The sequence below is a fragment of the Budorcas taxicolor genome, chromosome 25 (genome assembly GCF_023091745.1).
Source record: "Budorcas taxicolor isolate Tak-1 chromosome 25, Takin1.1, whole genome shotgun sequence".
Classification (NCBI taxonomy): domain Eukaryota; kingdom Metazoa; phylum Chordata; class Mammalia; order Artiodactyla; family Bovidae; genus Budorcas; species Budorcas taxicolor.
In genome coordinates this window covers 46,097,069-46,117,083 of record NC_068934.1, presented here as the reverse complement: position 1 = coordinate 46,117,083, position 20,015 = coordinate 46,097,069, and the positions used below count along the sequence as shown (strand labels likewise).

Sequence of the window (20,015 nt, the reverse complement as noted above, 5' to 3'; positions counted from 1 at the left end):
GGTCATGTTCCCATTACGCAGAAGAGGACACCAAGGCTCAGAAAGACTCAGTTACCCGCTCTGGCCTGCCACACCTGTGCTCCTTCTGTGCACAAGCATCACACACCTGGGAGCTTGGAGACACCCTGCCAGCCAGCAGGCCTGCTGCTAGCTCACACCCTAGCCATCATGACGGGCCCACTGGGCAAGCCTTAGCACCATGCTGCAGTGTTCTGTTGACTGCTTTTACCCACAGTCCTCTGGCTCCCCCAGCCCAGCCTGTGGTCTAGCTTTGTGGCCACCCTGGGGCCTCTTCCTCTGAGGCCCAGAGCACAGCTTTTCCAGTTGCATGGGGCCGGCAGCTTCCTGTGTCCATCCCCCACCTCCAGTCCATGTATATGTCAGCTCCTGTCTTTGGTGGGGTTTAAAGTATATGTAAGAGCTTTATTGGTACACAAAATTCACCCTTGCAAAGTGTATGTTCTGTGGGGTTTGGTATATTCAGTGTCGTGTGATCATCACCACTAATTCCAGAGCATTTTCATCACTCCAAAAAGAAACCCTGGACCCATTAGCCATCACACCTCATTCCCCCTCCTGCCATCCCTGCCTGGAGAATCCCATGGATGGAGGATCATGGTGGGCTACAGTCGCAAAGAGTCAGACACGACTAAACGACTAACACGCACACACACAATCTATTTTGTCACTGTGGATTTGCCTCTTCAGGATATTTTATATAAATGGAATCATACACGATGTGGCCTTTCACGTCTGGCTGCTTTCTCTTAGTATAATGTCTTCAAGCTTCATCTATGTTGCAGGATGGTTCAGGACATCATTTCTATCTATGGCCAAATAATATTCCATTGTCTGAACATACACATTTTGTTTACCCATTAATGTATTAATGGACATGTGGGTTGCTTCATTTTTTTTACTATTATGAGTAACACCTTCCCTGATAGCTCAGTTGGTAAAGAATCTGCCTGCAATACTGGAGACCCTGGTTCAATTCCTGGGTGGGACGATCTGCTGGAGAAGGTATAGGCTACCTACTCCAGTATTCTTGGGCTTCCCTGGTGGCTCAGCTGGTAAAGAATCCGCCTGCGATGCGGGAGACCTGGGTTTGATCCCTGGGTTGGGAAGATCCTCTGGAGAAGGGAAAGGCTATCCACTCCAGTATTCTGGCCTGGAGAATTCCAGGGGTCACAAAGAGTCAGACACATCTGAGCAACTTTCACTTGTAACAGTGCTACACACAAGTTTTTGTGTGAACTTATCAATTCCCTGGGGTATATACCTAAGTGTGAAATTGCTGAGTCATGTGGTAACTCATTTTGAGGAACTGCCAAACTCTCTTCCAAAGTGGCTGCACCATTGTATAAGCCCAGCAGTGGCCTATGAAGGTTCCAACTTCTCCACATTCTCACCAATGATTGTAACTGTCTGTCTGTTTCACTGTAGCTATCCTAGTGAGTGTGTGTATGTCTTAAGTGATATCTTACCACTGGCCATGCCTGGGTTTGGCTTGTGGGGAACAGGGTAGAGAAGGAACCATCATCTTTGCCTTTAGGGGAATCACAACTCAACTCAGAGTAGGAGGAGATAGACACAAGTCTTTTTTTTTTTAAAGAGATTCTTTTTTTGTTTTTTTTCTGGCTGTGCTGTGAAGCATGTGGGACCTCATTTCCCCAACCAGGGATCAAACTCACGCCCCTTGCATTGGTAGTGCAGAGTCTTAACCATTGGACCACCAGGGAAGTCCCCAAGCACAGGTCTTTATTCACACATTGATTAGTGTATCTCAGCAATGATTGGACTGGACATAAGGGAAGACACTGAAACAAGTAAAATATGGTCTTTACCCTAATGAACTCTTTGACTAAAGAATGTAAGACCTTCAACAGCAAGTCCATCCACCCAGCCATCTCTCTGTCTCCACTTATCTGTCTGTCCATCTATATACCCATCTACCCAGTTATTCAGTTGGTAAAGAATCCACCTGCAATGCAGGAAACCCTGGTTTGATTCCTGGATCAGGAAGATCCTCTGGAGAAGGGATAGGCTACCCACTCCAGTATTTCTTGGGCTTCCCTTGTGGCCCAGCTGGTAAAGAATCCGCCCACAATGTAGGAGACCTGGGTTCGATCCCTGGGTTGGGAAGATCCCCTGGAGAAGGGAAAGGATCCCACTCCAGTATTCTGGCCTGGAGAATTCCATGGACTGTATAGTCCACGGGGTCACAGAGTCAGACACAACTGAGCAACTTTCAGTTTCACCCAGTTATTCAGCCATTCAACAACCAAACATTAGACCAGTAGTCCATCAAAACATCTACCTGTCCATTTACCCACCATCTCATTTACCCAGCCACTACTCATTTACCTGTACAATCATCCTCTACTTGCCTGTCCCTCCATCTTTTCATTCACCCATCTATCCATCCAACCAACCATCTGTCTGTGAAACCATTAGCTGATCAAATCATCTACCCATCCTTCCATGCAGTCACCCAACTGTCCATCCATTCATTCATCCAACTTCCCATCTGTCTACTCAACTATACATCCCCCTGTCCATTCATTCATCCTTCCATCCATGTTTGTCTATCCATCCAGCTTCTCAATTATTCATCCTTCCCACTACCAACCATTCAAACCCATCAAATCATCTGGCAACCAATCCAACCACTCACTTATCTACCAAACCGTCCATCCATTCATTTGTCCACCACTGATCCACCTGGTCATCTTGGACCCTGGAGCCAGACATGAAGGCTTTGCCTCTTCACTGAAAATGCTTCCAGCCCACATACACTGACCAGTGATAGTCCCCGCTTCTTTGGCTTATACTTTGGGACACATTTCTCAACACTTCCCCACCTTCTTAGGAGGTTATTTGGATATGGATTCTTTCATCTCATGTGACATCCACAGTTTTTTGAGCCCTTCCAACATGCCAGGAACCTGATTGGTCTTTTATCATTTAATTTTCACAAAGGCACCATGAGGCAAATACTAGGTCAACACCTATTTTCCAGATAAGGAAACTTTCTTACCCACTTTCCGTAAGGAAAGTCAGACTCAGAGAGGTGAAATACCTTGTGTAGGGTCACACAGCAAATGCAGGGGAGACCCCAGGCCTGCAGGTCCATTCTAAGACCATGCAGAAAACAGGAGAATTCTCTAAGGGATGTTTGCAGTCCCGCTGGGGATGCTGTGCACACCTGGCCTCTGGGAGGAACTGTGACCCAGAGTGCAGAGGGACTGAAGGGTGCTGAAGCTGAGCCTTCAAATGCTCAACATGAATGGTCACAGTGAGCCACCCTTGACCACTGGCCGGCATCCACTGGCCTCTCAACCCTGCCCTTTGCTCAGATTCACTCAGGGCTTTGTGGAGGCTGTTCCCTCTGCCTGCAAGTCCACCTACCCCACTTCATGCGGTCACTGTCAACATCCCTCTGGTCTCGGCTCACAGGTCACTTCCCCAGCCCCTATCGCATCAAGGTCCCCAGGTTCCTCCTCTGACAGCGGGTCAGGGCCTTCCCTGCACTCACCCCTCCACAGCGGCTCTGGGTTTGCTGAAGGTGGAAACCAGGTGGGAAGTCCCAGGAATGCGCACAGCAGGGGGTCCACAAACATTTGGTGAAATCGAGTCTCCTGGGAGTTTTCTCCTACCTCTTGAGGCCTTTGCAGGGATTACAAGCCCTTCCTCCCTCCTGAGGGCCTCCACCCACAGACCCTGCTGGATTCTAGTGCCTTGGAACACCCCATGTTCACAGCTGGTCCCTGCTAGGGACCCTGGGACTCACCCAGGTAAACATCAGTGGGCAACGCCTAGAATGCTGCCTATCCGCCCATCTCCCCCATGAAGCCTTCCTGATGCCTAGGTCCCTGGCCCAAAGCACTTGGAGACTGTCTCTTGGCCCTTTTCTGAATTAGATGTACCTGAAAGCAGGTCCCTCAGAGCAGACGGGCTCTGTCGTGTTGGCCCGGGGCTGGGTCCCAGCAGACCTTTGGTGTTTGCAAAAGAAAGACATGAATGGATGGCCATGCTGTGGCAAGAGAGGCCAGCGCCACCAGCTCAGGTGGCAGGTGCTTGGTGGGATCTGGTTCCCTTGGACAAAGGCCGGTGCGGGGGCAGGTGAATAAATCATGAGGGGCCCGGAGCAGGGCCGGGGCAGGACAACTGACCTCATTCTGGGAGGTGAAGTGCCTGCAGCTGGGTGGTAAGTGGGCTTGGGGGCAGAACCTGGGGGGAGGGGCGCACAAGAGGCCACTGCAGGCTGCCTGGCCCACCCCCACCCTTCTCCCCGAGAAGCAGGAAGTTGGAGGTCGGCACAGGTTAGGTGGGCGGTGTGGGCGGAAGTGAGGTGGTGGACAAGTGCAGAGATACCCCAGGGCTCTGGGTCGGGGAAAGGGGGCAGATCTGGGATGGGGCTTAGGGGGATGGTCTTTCCAGAGTCCAGGAGCCATCCTGGGAGAGGGCATCCTACGGAGAACAGGAAGAGCAAGAATGCACAGACAGAAAGAGGGACAGACTGATGTGGGAAAGAGTCTCACCCAACAGAGGGAGGAAACTGACAAAGAGATGGGCATGAGCAGGCAGAGGGACCCACAGGGACACAGCTGGGCAGATGTCAGCAGGGGGCAGGGGGTGGAGCGAGAATAGCACGTCAGACAGACACAAAGAGACCCCCCGGAGCAGAGGGGCCAGGGAGGAGCAGAGAGCAACACAGACTCAGAGGCAGCAGGGCATATGGGGAGATGGGCAGAGAGGCCGCCGGGATGCGAGGAGCCCCGGGCACGGTCTGTGGCAGCCTGAATGCAATGGGTGGCAAGGCAGGGTTTCAGGGAGGGGCTGTGTGAGGGGTCCAGGGAGCTAGGAAGATGGGGTTCTTGGAGGGCCTGGGCCCACCAGCCCCTGGAGCCGGGAACAGGAAGAATAGCAGGGACCCTGCGGGGACCACCCCCACAGCTGCCCACAAGGCCACCCTCCCGCAGGCCCTGGGAAAGTGCCCCTCAGACGGCAGGAGGTGCCAAGCACTCGTCTCCATGGCTCTTCCCCGGGGCCCAGCAGATGGCAGCCTCCCCACGGGGGACCCCACCCCCTCTGAAGTCACGCCAGGGCCTAGCCGGGCCCCTGCCAGCCCAGCAGCCACCAAGCGGCGGGCGCTTCTCCAGGAACTGGAGGCTCAGGTGCAGGCCGCCTACGGGCAGGTAAAGGGGGCCGGGGTGTGGGGTCATCCTCAGCTGAGGGCACCGTGAGGGAACAGTGGGGACCCCACGCCTTAGCTGGGGCCCCACAGGACAAACCCAGGGCTGAGCCCAGGAAGGGGAGCTCAGACATGCACTCTGATGGAGGGGCCAGCAGCCACTCAGCTGCCCAGAGGGAGGCTGGCATCCCCCCCAACCTCTGCCATCACTGAGCCCTGTTCCCAGCCAGCAGAGCCCAGAGTCAGCTGTCCTTGGGTCCTTGCTTAAATAGTGGGGCCAGGGCAGGTCCAGGCAGGGGTGCTGAGGGCAGGCAGGCTGGGCGGATGCTCTGAGGTGACAGCAGGGGTCCAGCAGGGAGGGGCAGGTGCTTCCTGGGTCTGCCCTTCCCTGGAGAGATGACCCAGCCCACCCTGGCAATCAAGGCACCTGGCTTCCTCCTCCCAGGTCTAGGCCCTGCTTCTGAAGACATTAAATCTCTCCAGATTGGGCTGGGGGGAGAGAATGTTGGAGAGGGCGTGTCTGCAAGACCCTCAGGAGTGAGCACAGGGAAGCTGTGCCTTCCGGGCAGGGGTGGGCCTTGCGCCCCAAGTGGCCACCCTCACCAGCAGAGATGCTCAGAGATAATCCCAGATTAGGACCCAAGCCCCTGTGCCCCGGGCTCCCCGCCTGCCCACCCGCCAGCGATCTTCCCCACAAAACCCTCGGAAAATCCCCTGCAGTGATCTCAGACTCTCACTGGGAGCCGGTGGGAGCCCACAGCATCCTCTGAGGCCCAGCCTTGGGCTGCCCCTGGGACTCCAGGCCTGGCATGGTTCAAGGGCCCATGGGAAACTGTGCCAAGCGGCCCCGGCACCGGGCGCCTAAGGTAGGAGGGTTAAGGGGGAGAAGCCAAGGCCGGGAGGCTGGGCTGGACCCTGAAAGGGTCTGATGGGGTGGACAGAGCCTGACTGGGGTCACAGGTGGGCACAGCAGGGGTTGAAGGGGTTGGCGCCCACCACTGTTGACCAAGATCTTCCCTGGCAGACCCCAGACTCTGACCCATCATAGTCTTGGTTCCTGCAGACCTCTGGGCCTTCTGCTGCCAAGCTCGTCAGGCCCCCCAACTGCCCATCCAACTGCCCCCTTCCTGCTGCTGCCCTTGCCCTCTGGAGTGACCATGGCCCTGTGCCTTGCCCCTTTTCCCGGCCTCAGTTTGCCCCCCTGAACAGTAAGGGAGTGGACCCTTCTAGTCGAGAGTGTTGATGGTGAGGTTCCACTGTCCTGTGCTGGGTTCTAATGACGGGAGAGGCTGGCAAGTGAGGGTGGAGAGGGGTCACTGCCCCTGCTCATGGCTGGCTCTGCTGCAGGACCGCTGGCAGTGGCCTGGCTCCCCCCCAGGGGGGTCCCGCCATGGCCTAGGCCCCAGCCCCAGCCCCAGCCCCAGTCCCGAGGAGCCGGGGGCCCCTTGGCCGGGCGTCCAGGGCTACTCCGTGCTCAGCAGCGTGGTGGGGCCTGCCTGCATCTTTCTGCGGCCCAGCATCGCCGCCACCCAGCTCGTATGTACGGCCACCACCTGCCTGCCTCCGGTCCCTACCCGTCCCCACGTTTTGCCTCTCCTTGAGCGGGGGGGAGAGGACTGAGTGGGGATGTCAGAGCAAAGGCTCACAGATCTAGGGACGTGGGGGACAGAGAAGCGTGGAGAGACAGAAGATCAAAATGAGGGGGACCTGGGGAAACAGGCCAGGAAAGAGAGAAGAGGGGGGCAGGGAGTGACTCAGAGAAACGGCAGAGACAGAAGCCACCAAGGGGACGGGCAGGGAGGGGACAGGGCCCCCAAAGAGGAATAGAGAGAACAAGAGCGACACGGTGACACTGATGCCCCCATGGCCAAGCCGGAGGGTCTGCCCAACCCCAGCTCCACCTCTGGCTAATGGAGCTCCAGGAGCGGGGCACAGGGGACAGATGCCCAGCCCATCAGCATGAATGGTGGGAGAAGAGGAGTGCCTGCATGTTGTGGGCTGAGTGGGGGCCCCAAGAGAACCAGAAAGAGGAGGTGCAGGTACCTGGGGGGTTGTGCAGGGAATTCGTAACCCTTCTGTCTTCCCTCAGGACCGGGAGCTGCGGCCAGAGGAGATTGAAGGTAAAGGGTTGGGGAAAGAGCTAGAGTTTCCAGGGTGGGGGGCACTGGGTGGGGGTCTGAGCAGTCTCCAGGAAGAACTGGGAGCAAGCGGGCTGGAGGGGATCCGAGTGGGAAGACTGGGGCCAGGCTGAGCAGGGCGGGGTTGAGAGAACCCCCAGCTGTCAGTTTCCTGGTTCTCTTTGCCCTGCGGGACGTGGTCCCCTTTTATTCATCCAGCGAACACTTCCTGGGTGCCCACTGTGGGCCTGGCCCAGTTCTGAGTACTGACAAACGTGGCCAACCAGATAGATCTGGCCTGTGTCCTGTGGAGAGAGATGTCAACAGGTCAACTGCCAGTACAAATGGTGCTATGTGCGCTCAAGGAGGTGATCAAAAGAGCCAGAGGACTAAATTGAGAGGGAAGACCTCTTTGAATAGGCGGCATAAAGACCAAGAATGTTCCAGAATGTGAGCTCCATGAGGCCAAGGATTGTTTTTCCCTCTCTCTTTCTTTCTCACCTCCTTCACTCTCTCCTTTCTTTCTCTCCTTCCTCCCTTCCTTCTTTTCTTTCTCTCTCTCCTTCTTCCCCTCCCTCTCTCTTTCTCTCCCTTATCTTTTTCTTTCTTCACTGCCACATCCCCAGTACCTAGAGCAGTGCTTGGCACAGAGCAGATGTCCCTTAAATATTTGCAGAGGGAATGAAAGGAACAGCATATGCAAAGGCCCTGGGGTAACAAAGAGAAACAACTGTTTAGAAAGCATGGACATGACAGGACCAAGGTGAGAAGGTCTAATCCAGGCTGGGGTCCCAGGGGACGTGCAGAAAGGACTGACCCCGCCCTGCCTGGCAGAGCTGCAGGCCGCCTTCCAGGAGTTTGACCGAGACCGAGATGGCTACATCGGCTACAGGGAGCTGGGGGCCTGCATGCGGACGCTGGGCTACATGCCCACTGAGATGGAGCTCATCGAGATCTCCCAGCAAATCAGTATGTGCCTGAGACCTGTCCCACCCCCAGTTCTCCAGAGGCCATGACCACGGTCAGGGCAGCTGGGCAGCCCAGGGAACCGAGGTGTCTACACAGGTTGGCTCCCAGAACCTGGGACTTTGGTCATTCTCACAGCAAGCTCTCTGCCTCCAGAGAATCTCACCATCCCCCGTGAGGTGGGTGGGTCAAGGGGCTAGCATGCCCACTTTTTAGATGAGGCAACAGTCTCCACTAGTGGTAAAGAAACTGCCTACCAATGGAGCAGACTTAAGAGACGGGTTCAAACCCTAGGTTGGGAAGATCCTCTGGAGAACATAGCAACCCCACTCCAGTACTCTTGTCTGGGAAGTCCCGTGGACAGAGGAGACTGGCGGGCTGTAGTCCATGGGGTCACAAAGAGCTGGACACAACTGAAGCAACTTAGCACACAGCCACAGTCTCCCGGTGACTTGCCTAAGGTCGCACAGCCAGGTCACTGGAGCCAGGAACTTGAGCCCAACTGAGCTCTTCAGGGAAACGAAGGGAAGCCGGCAGGAGACACAGCCTAGGAGACACAGGAGGGAAAGGCCCATTCAGTGGGGCGGGGAGAGGGACACAGGCCAGAAGGAGAGGGCGGAGGAGGCCAGGGCTGGGCAGTGGTCTCTGATGGTTCCGGGTCTCTATGGGCGTGGCCCCCAGGTGGCGGGAAGGTGGACTTTGACGACTTTGTGGAGCTGATGGGCCCCAAGCTGCTGGCGGAGACCGCGGACATGATCGGCGTCCGGGAGCTGCGGAACGCCTTCCGGGAGGTGGGGTCCTCGGGGACGGCGCGGGCGGGGCCTGCGTGTCGGCGGCGAGGGAGGGGCCGCGCGAATGAATGACTCGGTCCGTGACCCGGTGTCGCCGCAGTTCGACACCAACGGGGACGGCTGCATTAGCTTGGGTGAGCTCCGGGCGGCCCTGAAGGCCCTGCTGGGAGAGCGGCTCAGCCAGCGGGAGGTGGACGAGATCCTCCGCGACATTGACCTCAACGGGGACGGCCTGGTGGACTTCGAAGGTACCGCCCACCGTTCCCCCACGCTCAGCACCGCGGACCCTGCGCGAGTTTTCACAGAGGAAGAGCCTCAAGCGCTGTGTGTGTGCCAGGCTCTGTGCTAAGCACACCTACCTCCTCTCCCGACTAACCATCAGGAGAACCTGGGAGGAAGCCAGGCTTAACCCCATAAGGAGGAAAAAGTCGGTTCTTAGGGAAGCGAGGGTGCTTAGCAAAAGAAATGGATGGAGCCAGCATCTAGATCCAGGAAGCCTACCCCTTCCCATCAGAGGGAAAACAAGGATCAAATAATAAAAGGAAGCCAAGGAAAGTAAAGTCTTCCCTCATAGCTCAGCTGGTAAAGAATCCACCTGCAATGCAGGAGACCCCAGTTTAATTCCTGGGGTCGGGAAGATCTGCTGGAGAAGGGAAAGATTACCCACTCCAGTATTCTTGGGCTTCCGTCGTGGCTCAGCTGGTAAAGAATCCGCCTACAATACAGGAGACCTAGGTTCGATCCCTGGGTTGGGAAGATCCCCTGGAGAAGGGAAAGGCTACCCACTCCAGTATTCTGGCCTAGAGAATTCCATGGACGGTATAGTCCATGGGGTCCAAAAGAGCAGAACGCAACTGAGCGACTTTCACTTTCACGGAAAGTCAGGGCTTCCCTGGTGGCTCAAATGGTAAAGAGTCTGCGTGCAATGCAGGAGACCAGGGTTCAATCCCTGGGTCAGGAAGATCCCCTGGAGAAGGCAATGGCTACCCACTCCAGTATTCTTGTTTGGAGAATTCCATGGACAGAGGAGTCTGGCGGGTTACAGTTCATAGGGTCACAACAAGTCAGACATGGCTGAGCGACTAAACACACACAAGGAAAGTCAGTGTGTAGAAATTCTCCAAGGTAGGCCCAAAAGTGTTCCCGAGCTTCATAGCAGCCAAAGCAAAGAGGAAAGTAGGTTCAGTTACAAGATTTTTCCCCCCCATAAGACAAAGCCCCTCTTCCTGGTCTATTCTCCACCAAATCCAGGGGACTCCGTCGTAGGCCCTGCCCTTGACCACACTCCCTCCCACCTCGAAGTCAGTATCTTTGCCTCACTCCAGGGGGTCGAGGTCCAGAGAGCAGACTGAAATGTTGGCTTTGTCCTGGCAGAGTTTGTGCGAATGATGTCTCGCTGAGCCTGCACAGAAGCTGGAAGCAGCAGACAGGACTTGGGACCAGAGCCACTGCCTGCCAGTGTGTTCTTGGAGCCCCTCACCTCCAGCTGGGACCCCTCCCCCTCTCCTCCCTCCCTGGCCTGTGAGCACAGCCCTTGCCTGCAACACCCCCACCCCACTCCTCCACCAAGCCCCCTTGCCCAGCTCTGCTTCTCTGACAATAAAGCATCTTCGAGCTAGGGACACAGCTTCCACTGCTCACTTGTTCATCCTCCAGGTATTTGGCCCCCAAAGTGAGGTCCTCTCGATTGTGAACTTTAGGTGGGTAAGGGGCCCTCCCTGGATCCTGCAGCCAGCCCAGAGCAAGTACTGGGAAATGTTCCCAGATGAGTAAACCCAACCTGCTTCTCCCAGAGCTGGGTGCATGGTGGCCCCTCACCCTGTGAAGGGCTCCTGCTGGATCCAAGGTTACAACCGAAGACCACGTGCCTAAGGGCTTCTCCCAAGCTCCTTCCCATTTCCTCTTAGAGGGGCGCAGCTCAGAGCTCCCTGCAAGAAAGAACTTGCTGGTGGGCTGCAGGGGGTGAGGGAGCTGACAGGCCCCTTCAGGATATATCTCAGCCTTTGGGCACACGCCTCACTCTTCCCTGGAGCCTGCAGCCACTGACCGAGCACACAGATGGGCTCTGTTCCGAGCTCCCCTCTAGGTTAGCCGAGGTGTGGTCAGGTCAGCCCCGAATCAGCGACTCTCTGCCCAATCCTTCTTCATCACACTTCCTCTTTTTCACATTCCAAACTTCATCTTGGTGTTTGCCTCCCAGGGAAACCAAATAACACAGCTCCTCAGTCCAGCCCTGCCATGGTCTTCATAACCCCATTTTCCATATTGAGGGACCCGGGAGGCCAGGTCTCAGCAATGTGCGGGAGTCCTCCCAGCTCCACTGCCCTCTCCCTGCTCCCGGCCGTGCAGCAGGTGCTGCCAGATTTTTCTTTCTAAAATGCCGTTTGTGTTTTGTCACACTTCTATCCAGAAACTGGCCACTGGGTCCCCCATTGCCCCCTGGGCTGAACTAGTCCCTGTGCCTGGCACTGGAAGGCTCCATGAGGATGAGGAACTGGCACACAGTCACGCACGTTAGGAAGAAGCATCAGGGAGACTTCAGCCAGGCCTGGGGACTATAGAGTCACAGTGCCAACCAGAAAGGGCGCCTTCAGGTCGGAGTGGACCCCGGACAGGCTGAGGCCTCTTCTAGCCTTGTATGATTAGGCGACATTCCCACCTGCTGGGAGGAAGGATGAACTTGACCTCTAGGCCCAGAAAGGGAAGGAGCTTTCAGTGATTGTGCCAACAAGATGGCCTTGAGACAGAGCAGGCAGGCTGCCACCAGCACCTTGCTCAGTCTGGAGCTTGGACACCGAGGTGCCAGGGCTGGCTGCAGCAGCCTCAGCACCACTTGCCTGGCAGATCACAATTAGTCCTTAATCCCCAATTAGATGATCTCTCCTGCCAGTCTGGCAGGCTTGGGGATGAGGGGGGAGTTGCAGCTTGTCTGGGAGCCATGGTCCTCCCTCCCTCCCCCTATCCTCCACTGGCAAGCAGAGATGGCATTGCTGCCCAAAAAGAAATCTGTCCCCTCTGCAGGGGCTGGGGAGAATGATGGACATGGGCCAGGGGAAGAGCAGACCCTGCTCAAGGTCAGCCTCCCACTGGCCCCAGCTTGGTAGGCGCTATGGTTGGAACCGGGGAGAGGGGACGGTTGGTGGGGAGGTTTTAATTGGCAGCCTTGTATCTGCTGGCATCAGCAGTGCCCACAGCTCCCCCAAATCCACCACATACCCTCCCACCCCAAAAAGGCTGTTAGCCCAGAAGTTCCAAGCAGGCACAGCTGAAGCAGGGACCAGGGCTAGAAGGATCAATAAGCAGACGACAACTATGTGGAGCCAAGAACCCGTCCTCCGTCTAAAGGGGGCACCTGCCCTCCAGCTCCACTGACTGCTGCCAGTGTAGGCTAGAGCTACAGGTTCTCCTGGTTTTCCAAGAGAAGCTGTCAGTTGAGATTTTTACGTTAAGTCCACTATATATATTTATTTATTTTTAATTTTGGCTGCACTGGGTCTTTGCAGCAGCATATGGGGGCATCTCTCATTGCAGAGCACGGGCTCTAGAGCTTGCAGGTTCAGGAACGCAGTGCTCAGGCTTAGTTGCCCTGCAGTGTGTGGGATCTTTGTTCCCGACCAGGGATCAAGCCTATGTCCCTTGAACTGGAAGGCAGATTCTTAACCTCTGAGCCACCAGAGAAGTCTCAGTTTCACTTTAAATAGTTGGAGTATAATGTATATGCAGTAACATGGATGAATGTACAGTTCAGTGAGTTTTTGCATGCATATGCAGCCAGGTAACCATCATCCCAATAAAGATATTAATCCACTTATTTAAGAATAGTTCCCGGTTTACAGAATTATATTGAAGACAGGACAGGGAGCTCCTGAATACCTCACATCCGGTTTCTCGCATGTATTAGTCAAGGCTCTCCAGAGAAACAGAAGCAATAGGAGATGTGTCAGTGAAAAAGGTATTTATTATTAAGGAATCGGCTCAGGCAGTTATGGGCACTGAGCCATCCTCAGATCTGTAGTCAGCAAGCTAGTGATATGGAGACCTGGTGATATAGTTCCAGTCCGAGCCCAAAGGCCCAAAAACCAGAAAAGTTGATGTTGGAAGTTCCAGTCTGAGAGGGAAAGAAGCCTGGTGACCCTGCTCAAAGGTCAGGCAGGCAAAACTCCCCCCTCACTCAGCCTTTTTGTTCCATTCAGATCTCACTCAGCCCACACTGGGAAGACCCATTCGCTTTACTTAGTACTCAGATGCAATGCATCTCGTCCAGACGCTCCCTCAAGACCCTCCAAAATAATGTTGGACCTTTGGCTTGGGCACCCCATGACCCAGTCAGATCAACACACAGAATGAACGACACTCTAGTAACATCTTACATTAGAATGGTACCTCTGACACTGCTCATGAACTAATGAAGTGAAGTGAAAGTCACTCAGGCGTGTCTGATTCTTTGCGAGCCCATGGACTACACAGCCCACCAGGCTCCTCTGTCCAGGGAATTCTCAAGGCAAGAACACCTGTGAAAGGGAAAGTTGCTCAGTCATGTTCGACTCTTTGAGACTCCACTGACTATACAGCCCATGGAATTCTCCAGGCCAGGATACTGAGGTGGGTAGCTATTTCCTTCTCCAGGGGATCTTCCCAACCCAGGGATTGAACCTGTATCTCCCACATTACAGGTAGATTCTTTACAGTCTGAGCCAACAGAGAAGCCCAATGAACTAATGCTGCTGCTGCTGCTAAGTCGCGTCAGTCGTGTCCGCCTCTGTGCGACCCCACAGACGGCAGCCCACCAGGCTCCGCCATCGCTGGGATTCTCCAGGCAAGAACACTGGAGTGGGTTGCCATTTCCTTCTCCAACGCATGAAAGTGAAGTCGCTCAGTCATATCTGACTCTTTGCGACCCCATGGACTGCAGTCTACCAGGCTCCGCCATCCCTGGGATTTTCCAGGCAAGAATACTGGAGTGGGTTGCCATTGCCTTCTCCAAAAGAACTAATAGTGACGCCTTATTATTAAAGACCATATTTTATGCAGATTTCATCTCTTCTTCCCTTGTTCTGTTGCAGAGTGCCTTCCAGGACACCATTTATATTAGAAATAATGTCTTTTTAGGGTTCTCTTGGTTGTGATGGTTTTATAGAATTTTCTTTTTTAATTATCTTGTCAGTTTTAAGGAATACCAGTCAGGTATTTTATAGAATGTTCCTAAATTGGGATTTGTTTGTTTTTACCACAGTTAGAATGGGGTTCTTGGGACTTCCCTGGTGGTCCAGTGGCTAAGACTCTGGGCTCCCAGTGCAGGGGGCTGGGATTCAATTGCCCTGGTCAGGGAACTAGGTTCCACATGGTGCAACTAAGACAGCACAGCCAAATAAATATTTAAAAAAGAATGGCGTTCTCATCCCAACATATACTATTAATGTTATCAACATGACATCATTATTGATTTTGACATTGATCATTTGGCTGAAAGTAGCATTTCTGTCAGGTTTCTGTGCTGTAAAATTACTCATTTCATTTTCTTTCTCCTATTACATCAATCCTATTAAAGGTCCATTTGTCTTTTCTCCATTGATTTATTTGCTCACTCTTCTTTTATATCAATATGGACTCATATTTATTTTATACAAGTTATAATCCAGGACGATTTTATTAATTTTCTTGCTCAAAGTGCTCTATCTTTGGCCATTGAGAGCTCTTTCATTTGGCTCCTGTGCCCCTCTGACATGCCCCCATCACTGTAGGGGCTTGAGTTTGGGAGTTTTAAGTTTTGTTTTAGCATTTTCTTACTTTCTAGCATTACTAGCTGTTCCAGAATTATCTTGCATATTTCTGGTCCCAGTCCTAGAGTCAGCCATTTCTCCAAGGAACTCTGCTTCATTTTATTGGAGAATGGTATTTGAAACCAAGATCCAGATGTTAAGTTGCTTCTAGACACTCTAAGCTAATAGAATGAGGATATATATATGTACACTAACGTGGATATAAAAAATTTTAAGTATTTCTGCATATAACCAACTGTATTTATATCAAGCTAAACATGAGTTCCTGTTGGTATCTCCAACTCTAGTCCATTACCACATGGATCATTCTAGCATCCTCCTCCTCCTCCTTACTTACCTGTAACTTCTCATTCCAACATCGAGAATTGTTAGCCCATACTCCCATGGGAAACCACATCATCAGCTAGGGTGGAGTGCTTTTTGTCTTTGTTCTTATGGGCACCACTCATTTCCAATTTCCAGATTATGCTTTACCTATTCATTTTTACCCCTCACCAACTCCTGGCAACCATTACTTTGTTTACCTTCTGTATAAGTCTTCCTTTTCCAGAATGCCATATCATTGGAATCATACTGCATGTGTCTTTTTTCAGACTGACTTCTTTCACCTAGCAATATGTCTGTGTCTTTTTGTGGGTAGATAATTTCCTTTTATTGCTGAATAAGAGTCCATTGTATAAAAACATCTGTTTCTTTGTTGACTCACCTATTGAAAGCCCCCTCTACTGGAAGCCTTCTGTGATGTCACAAGGCTGGACCCTTATTCTGAATTCCAGAGGAATTGTCCCTCTGGAATTCCTTGTCCCAGGAATCCACACTGTTTTACTCTATTGTGTGGCTTTACTTCCCTGTCTCTCTTTGAGACTAGGATCTCCTTGAGGACAGAAACCATGACTAGTTCATTTCCATCAGTGTCCAGCACAAGGCCTGAGATGGAGGAAGGAGTGAGAAAATGTTTGTTGAATGAATAAACAATGTCCTGGGCATGAAAAAAATCTACAGAGCTGGCAGGGTGGTGGGGGGGTGGGGGGGGACGAGATTTTGAGGAGGAGGAGTCTCAGGAAAAAGGTTAATGTTTGGAGGACAGTCTAAGATCCAGGGTTGTGAGGAATGAGATTTGAGGGGAGGGATCTGAATGGAGATATGGATAGGAAAAAGGAAAATGAAACAGTAGACACTTTATGAATATTCATTTAATCCCCACAACCCTATGAGTCCCTTGGACTGCAAGGAAATCCAACCAGTCCATCCTAAAGGAAATCAGTCCTGAATATTCATTGGCAGGACTGATGCTGAAGCTGAAACTCCAATACTTTGGCCACCTGATTTGAAGAACTGACTCATTGGAAAAGACCCTGATGCTGGGAAAAATTGAGGGCAAGAGGACAGTTTAAGTGTTCAAGGTGAGCTGTTCCTGCGATTGTCATTATGAGTCACTGGCATGGGGATTTGGTGGGGTTGAGACGGGGGGGTGGGGCAGGTTGAGGAGTCTTTGAAGTCGCCCTTGGACCTTACACCAACCTAGACCCGAGGTCCAGGCAATTGGAAAGGAGAGGCGCATCACCCGCGTAGGTGCAGGACCCGTTGCCATGGGAACATATGGGGAGGCCTCGGGGAGGGCGCATGCGCGAATCGGGGACAGGTTGTGGAACCGGTGAAAGGTGACGTAAAAGCGCACGGGGTGGGGCGCGGGGCTGGGAACGTCAAAGCCCTGCGTCCTCCGGCACCCAGAGCGGAGGACAGGCGCGCGCGCGCGCGCCGCGGTGGTGACGGCAGCGGCGGCCACAGCCCAGCCGAACCGGGACGGGGCAGCGGGACGCTGACGTACAAAGCAACGTGAGTGAGGTGCGAGGGCGGCACCCGCGCCGGGGAAGCCCAGCTCGGCGCGAACCGCGGCGGACCAGACCCAGCTCTCAGGCTGCCGAAGCCCCGCCCCTTAGGCTTGAGGACTAATCGGATTGAAAGCGCGCCGGCCCCGGGCCGCGAACTCTCCAATTGTGGAGGGTGTCGGCCACCGCCCAATCCGAAGCAGACAGGTGCGAGGTCCGGAAGGCGGAGGCCAATCAGCAGCGGTTGCGGCCTGTTGGGGCCGGTCTCTGCCAATGAGGAGGGCCGAGTGACATCTCCGCGCGCCAATCGGGAGTGAAGGATCGTTCGTGCCCGCCCGCCCTTCCGGCCCGAGCTCTATTTACTAGGGGCGTGCTGCCGGCCTGCCAATCAGAACGCGGCTCAGAGGCCAGGCAGCCAACCCGGGAGGAGCGGCCGGCCGGCGTCCGCCGCACCCAGGAGTTGGGGATGTCCTACAAGCCCATCGCCCCCGCCCCCAGCAGCACCCCCGGCTCCAGCACGCCTGGGCCCGGCACCCCGGTCCCGACAGGTGAGGACCCAGCTCCATCCCTGCTTGCCTGCCCGGGCAGTCAAGGTCTCCGAAGAGAAGACGGCCCGAGTTCTGCAGTGTGCTAGGCCCGCCGCCTGTCCTCGCCGAGCCTCAGTTTGCTGGCCTGTAAAGTGGGCGTGGTCGCGTAAGGGTTGTTGGCTGAGCGCAGCGGGAGGGGGCTTGTCCTGAAGTTTAGCGGCCTGGAATGGAGCGTGCCTTTGGAGGGAATCGGGGCGAATCTAGTCCGAGGCTTGGAGCGCCGGGAGGAGGCGCTCCTGACCCGCGCTGACCGCTTACTCGCTCCTCTTGCAGCTGGAAGTGTCCCATCACCATCGGGCTCTGTGCCGGGAGCCGCTGCCCCTTTCAGACCACTGTTTAATGACTTTGGACCTCCCTCCATGGGCTATGTGCAGGTGAGTGGAGCTGAGGGATTGCCTGTGGGATAAGGACTGGAGGTGCCCTGTTGGCCTGAACTCACTGCCCTGTTCTCTTTTGACTTAGGCAATGAAACCACCTGGCGCCCAGGGCTCCCAGAGCACTTACACCGACCTGCTATCTGTCATAGAAGAGATGGGCAAAGAGATCCGGCCCACCTATGCTGGCAGCAAGAGCGCCATGGAGCGCCTGAAGAGAGGTGAGTGAGGCCAGGAGACAAACACTGAACAACCCTTCACAAGGTAGGGAAGGAAAGACTTGGAGGCCGCCTGAGCCAAGCCTAGACGAGGGCCAGGATCACTATCCAGAGAGGCGTTGGAACTGAACTGAAATTGAGTCAGTTTCTAAGGAAGAACAGGGAATTTGTATTTCAGTCAGTCAGTTCAGCCACTCAGTTGTGTCCAACTCTTTGCGACCCCATGGACTGCAGCACACCAGGCCTCCCTGTCCATCACCAACTCCCAGAGTTTACTCAAACTCATGTCCATTGAGTTGGTGATGCCATCCAATGCTGTATTTCAGCGGGGTAAATTTGCTGGTTAATGTCTAAACCTCTAATGTCATCGAGTCCCTCATTAGATTATAGTCCCTTTCACTGAAAGGAAAGGGGGTGTGAGGGAGGGGTCTTCCTCTGGAGGGCAGACCTGGGACTGTGGAGGGTCGCTGAGATCCTGTATGTTACTTGCCCATGCCCACCCCAGGCATCATCCATGCCCGGGCCCTCGTCAGAGAGTGCCTGGCAGAGACAGAGCGGAACGCCCGCACGTAACAGGACTCGACTCCACCTCAGCTTCTGGACCTTTCCTGGCCACTGCAGAGCACCTGCTTCTCCCTGGCCTTCACCCCAAGTTGCACTTCCTGTCCTGGGCTTCCTGTCCTGTGTCCTTTGGTGGGTCCCCTCCAGGAACCAGTGAGGTGGCTCTTAACTCCAGTCGGCAGCACTAACTGGAAACCCCGAAAGAGTTAGCAGCGAGGTCACTGTGAGTCTCACCCATGACCTGCCAACAGTGTTGATCCGACTGGAGCTGCCTCCTTTCTGTGGCCCCCACCGCTCAGCACTTACCCAGGACTTTTATCCACTTTGCCCAGACCCCTTCTCCCCCAGCAGGGCCTCAGAAGGCCCATGGCCTCCCTGCCTTTTCTCCTGGGCCATAACAACTCTTTTCTCAGTGTGTCTTTTGCTAAATACGCCCTTTTTATATAAATAAAATATAATTTGGAGTTGTTCTCTCAGCTAGTAGTCTTTTTTATTTTATTTATTTTTATCCATGCACTGCGGACCCATGCCCCTGCACTGGAAGCATGGCATCTTAACCACTGGCCCACCAGAGAAGCCCACACAGTTCATAGTTTCTCTGAGCCTGGTGCCTCTGCTAAGCCCAGGTGGGCCACGAAGATAGGGAAAGAGGAGACTCGGAGGGAGATGGTTGGGTACAGTGAGTGGGAGGGAGGCCCACCAAGCCTAGCTTTGCCTTGCCTCCACAGCCCATTGACCTCGAGTGGGACCCTGCCCTTCCCTGGCCCTCGGCCTGCCAGCTGTTTGTAGAAAGAGTTGAACTCCAATAGCTGAGTGCCCTGCCCTCCTTCACAAGATGCCACCAGGGGGCAGCACAAGGCCTGGGTTGCTTCCGCAGCTGGAGGGCTCTGTCTCCAGCCTGAGCCTAGAGGGTTCTTTCTCTGGACTAAAGGTGCCTGGAGGGTGGAAATGCCAGTTCACTTAAGCCCCACCCTTAACACCCTAACATCCTAAGCTTGGAATCAGCCCTGGGGCTCGGAATACACCCTATCTCTGAGTCCTAAGAGGAAGGAAAAGGAGCCGAGCCGCTTCCCGACCCCCGGGACCTGAGAAACAGTCGAGAGAGAACTGGTTTCCCCAGTGTGGGTGAGACCCTGCGCGGTGCCACCTTGCACCGTCCCAGTGCCCTCTAGCCAACTGGGTGCGGTCCCAAGAGCCCAGCCCTAGGCCCTGGCAGCCTTTGCCCACGGTCTGGGCGCTATTGGCCAGACTTGTGAACCCGGAAGATACAGGTGGGGAAAGCTCTGGGGCCCCGTTCCGGGAGGAGCCCCAAGACTGGAAGTGAAAGTGACTGCAGCCCTCTGAATGACCTGGCGGTCTGGGACACCGGAACCCCACCGGCTAGGCCAGTGATGTCAGAGACCAGCCGCTGGCTAGACTTGGGACGGGAAGGCGTTTCCCCCACCCTGGGCCCCGGATTCCCAGGGCCCGGGAAGTTGGGGCTGGGACTCTTGTCATATTTCCATAGCACACTGGAGGGCCGGGCCAGGGTGGAGGAAGGATCCCAGAGTGTCGGGATCCCAAAGAACACGGCCGGACTACGCAGCGCCAGCATT

The 20,015-nt window shown here is 54.5% G+C and overlaps 2 protein-coding genes across 2 annotated transcripts; both read left to right on the top strand.

Annotated features, from left to right (window-relative positions):
• Positions 1-6,006: 6,006 nt before the first annotated feature.
• Positions 6,007-10,471, top strand: CABP2 (calcium binding protein 2). The gene is made up of 7 exons (XM_052662294.1): positions 6,007-6,063; positions 6,545-6,733; positions 7,287-7,317; positions 8,149-8,283; positions 8,962-9,071; positions 9,172-9,319; positions 10,446-10,471. Exons 1-7 carry the CDS (start codon positions 6,007-6,009, stop codon positions 10,469-10,471), a joined length of 696 nt encoding a protein of 231 aa, XP_052518254.1.
• A 6,128-nt stretch (positions 10,472-16,599) lies between these two features.
• Positions 16,600-18,850, top strand: CDK2AP2 (cyclin dependent kinase 2 associated protein 2). The gene is made up of 4 exons (XM_052662047.1): positions 16,600-17,228; positions 17,541-17,641; positions 17,730-17,862; positions 18,365-18,850. The coding sequence occupies exons 1-4, from the start codon at positions 17,147-17,149 to the stop codon at positions 18,430-18,432; spliced, it is 384 nt and encodes a 127-aa protein (XP_052518007.1). The 5' UTR covers positions 16,600-17,146; the 3' UTR covers positions 18,433-18,850.
• The last annotated feature ends 1,165 nt before the right edge of the window (positions 18,851-20,015 follow it).

Coding starts and splice junctions, on each gene's coding strand:
- CDK2AP2 (XM_052662047.1), top strand. CDS start 17,147: ATGTCCTACAAGCCCATCGCCCCCGCCCCCAGCAGCACCCCCGGCTCC. Junction 17,229..17,540: donor CGGCACCCCGGTCCCGACAG/GTGAGGACCCAG, acceptor CTCCTCTTGCAG/CTGGAAGTGTCCCATCACCA. Junction 17,863..18,364: donor CATGGAGCGCCTGAAGAGAG/GTGAGTGAGGCC, acceptor TGCCCACCCCAG/GCATCATCCATGCCCGGGCC.
- CABP2 (XM_052662294.1), top strand. CDS start 6,007: ATGGTTCAAGGGCCCATGGGAAACTGTGCCAAGCGGCCCCGGCACCGG. Junction 7,318..8,148: donor GCGGCCAGAGGAGATTGAAG/GTAAAGGGTTGG, acceptor CCTGCCTGGCAG/AGCTGCAGGCCGCCTTCCAG. Junction 9,320..10,445: donor CGGCCTGGTGGACTTCGAAG/GTACCGCCCACC, acceptor TTGTCCTGGCAG/AGTTTGTGCGAATGATGTCT.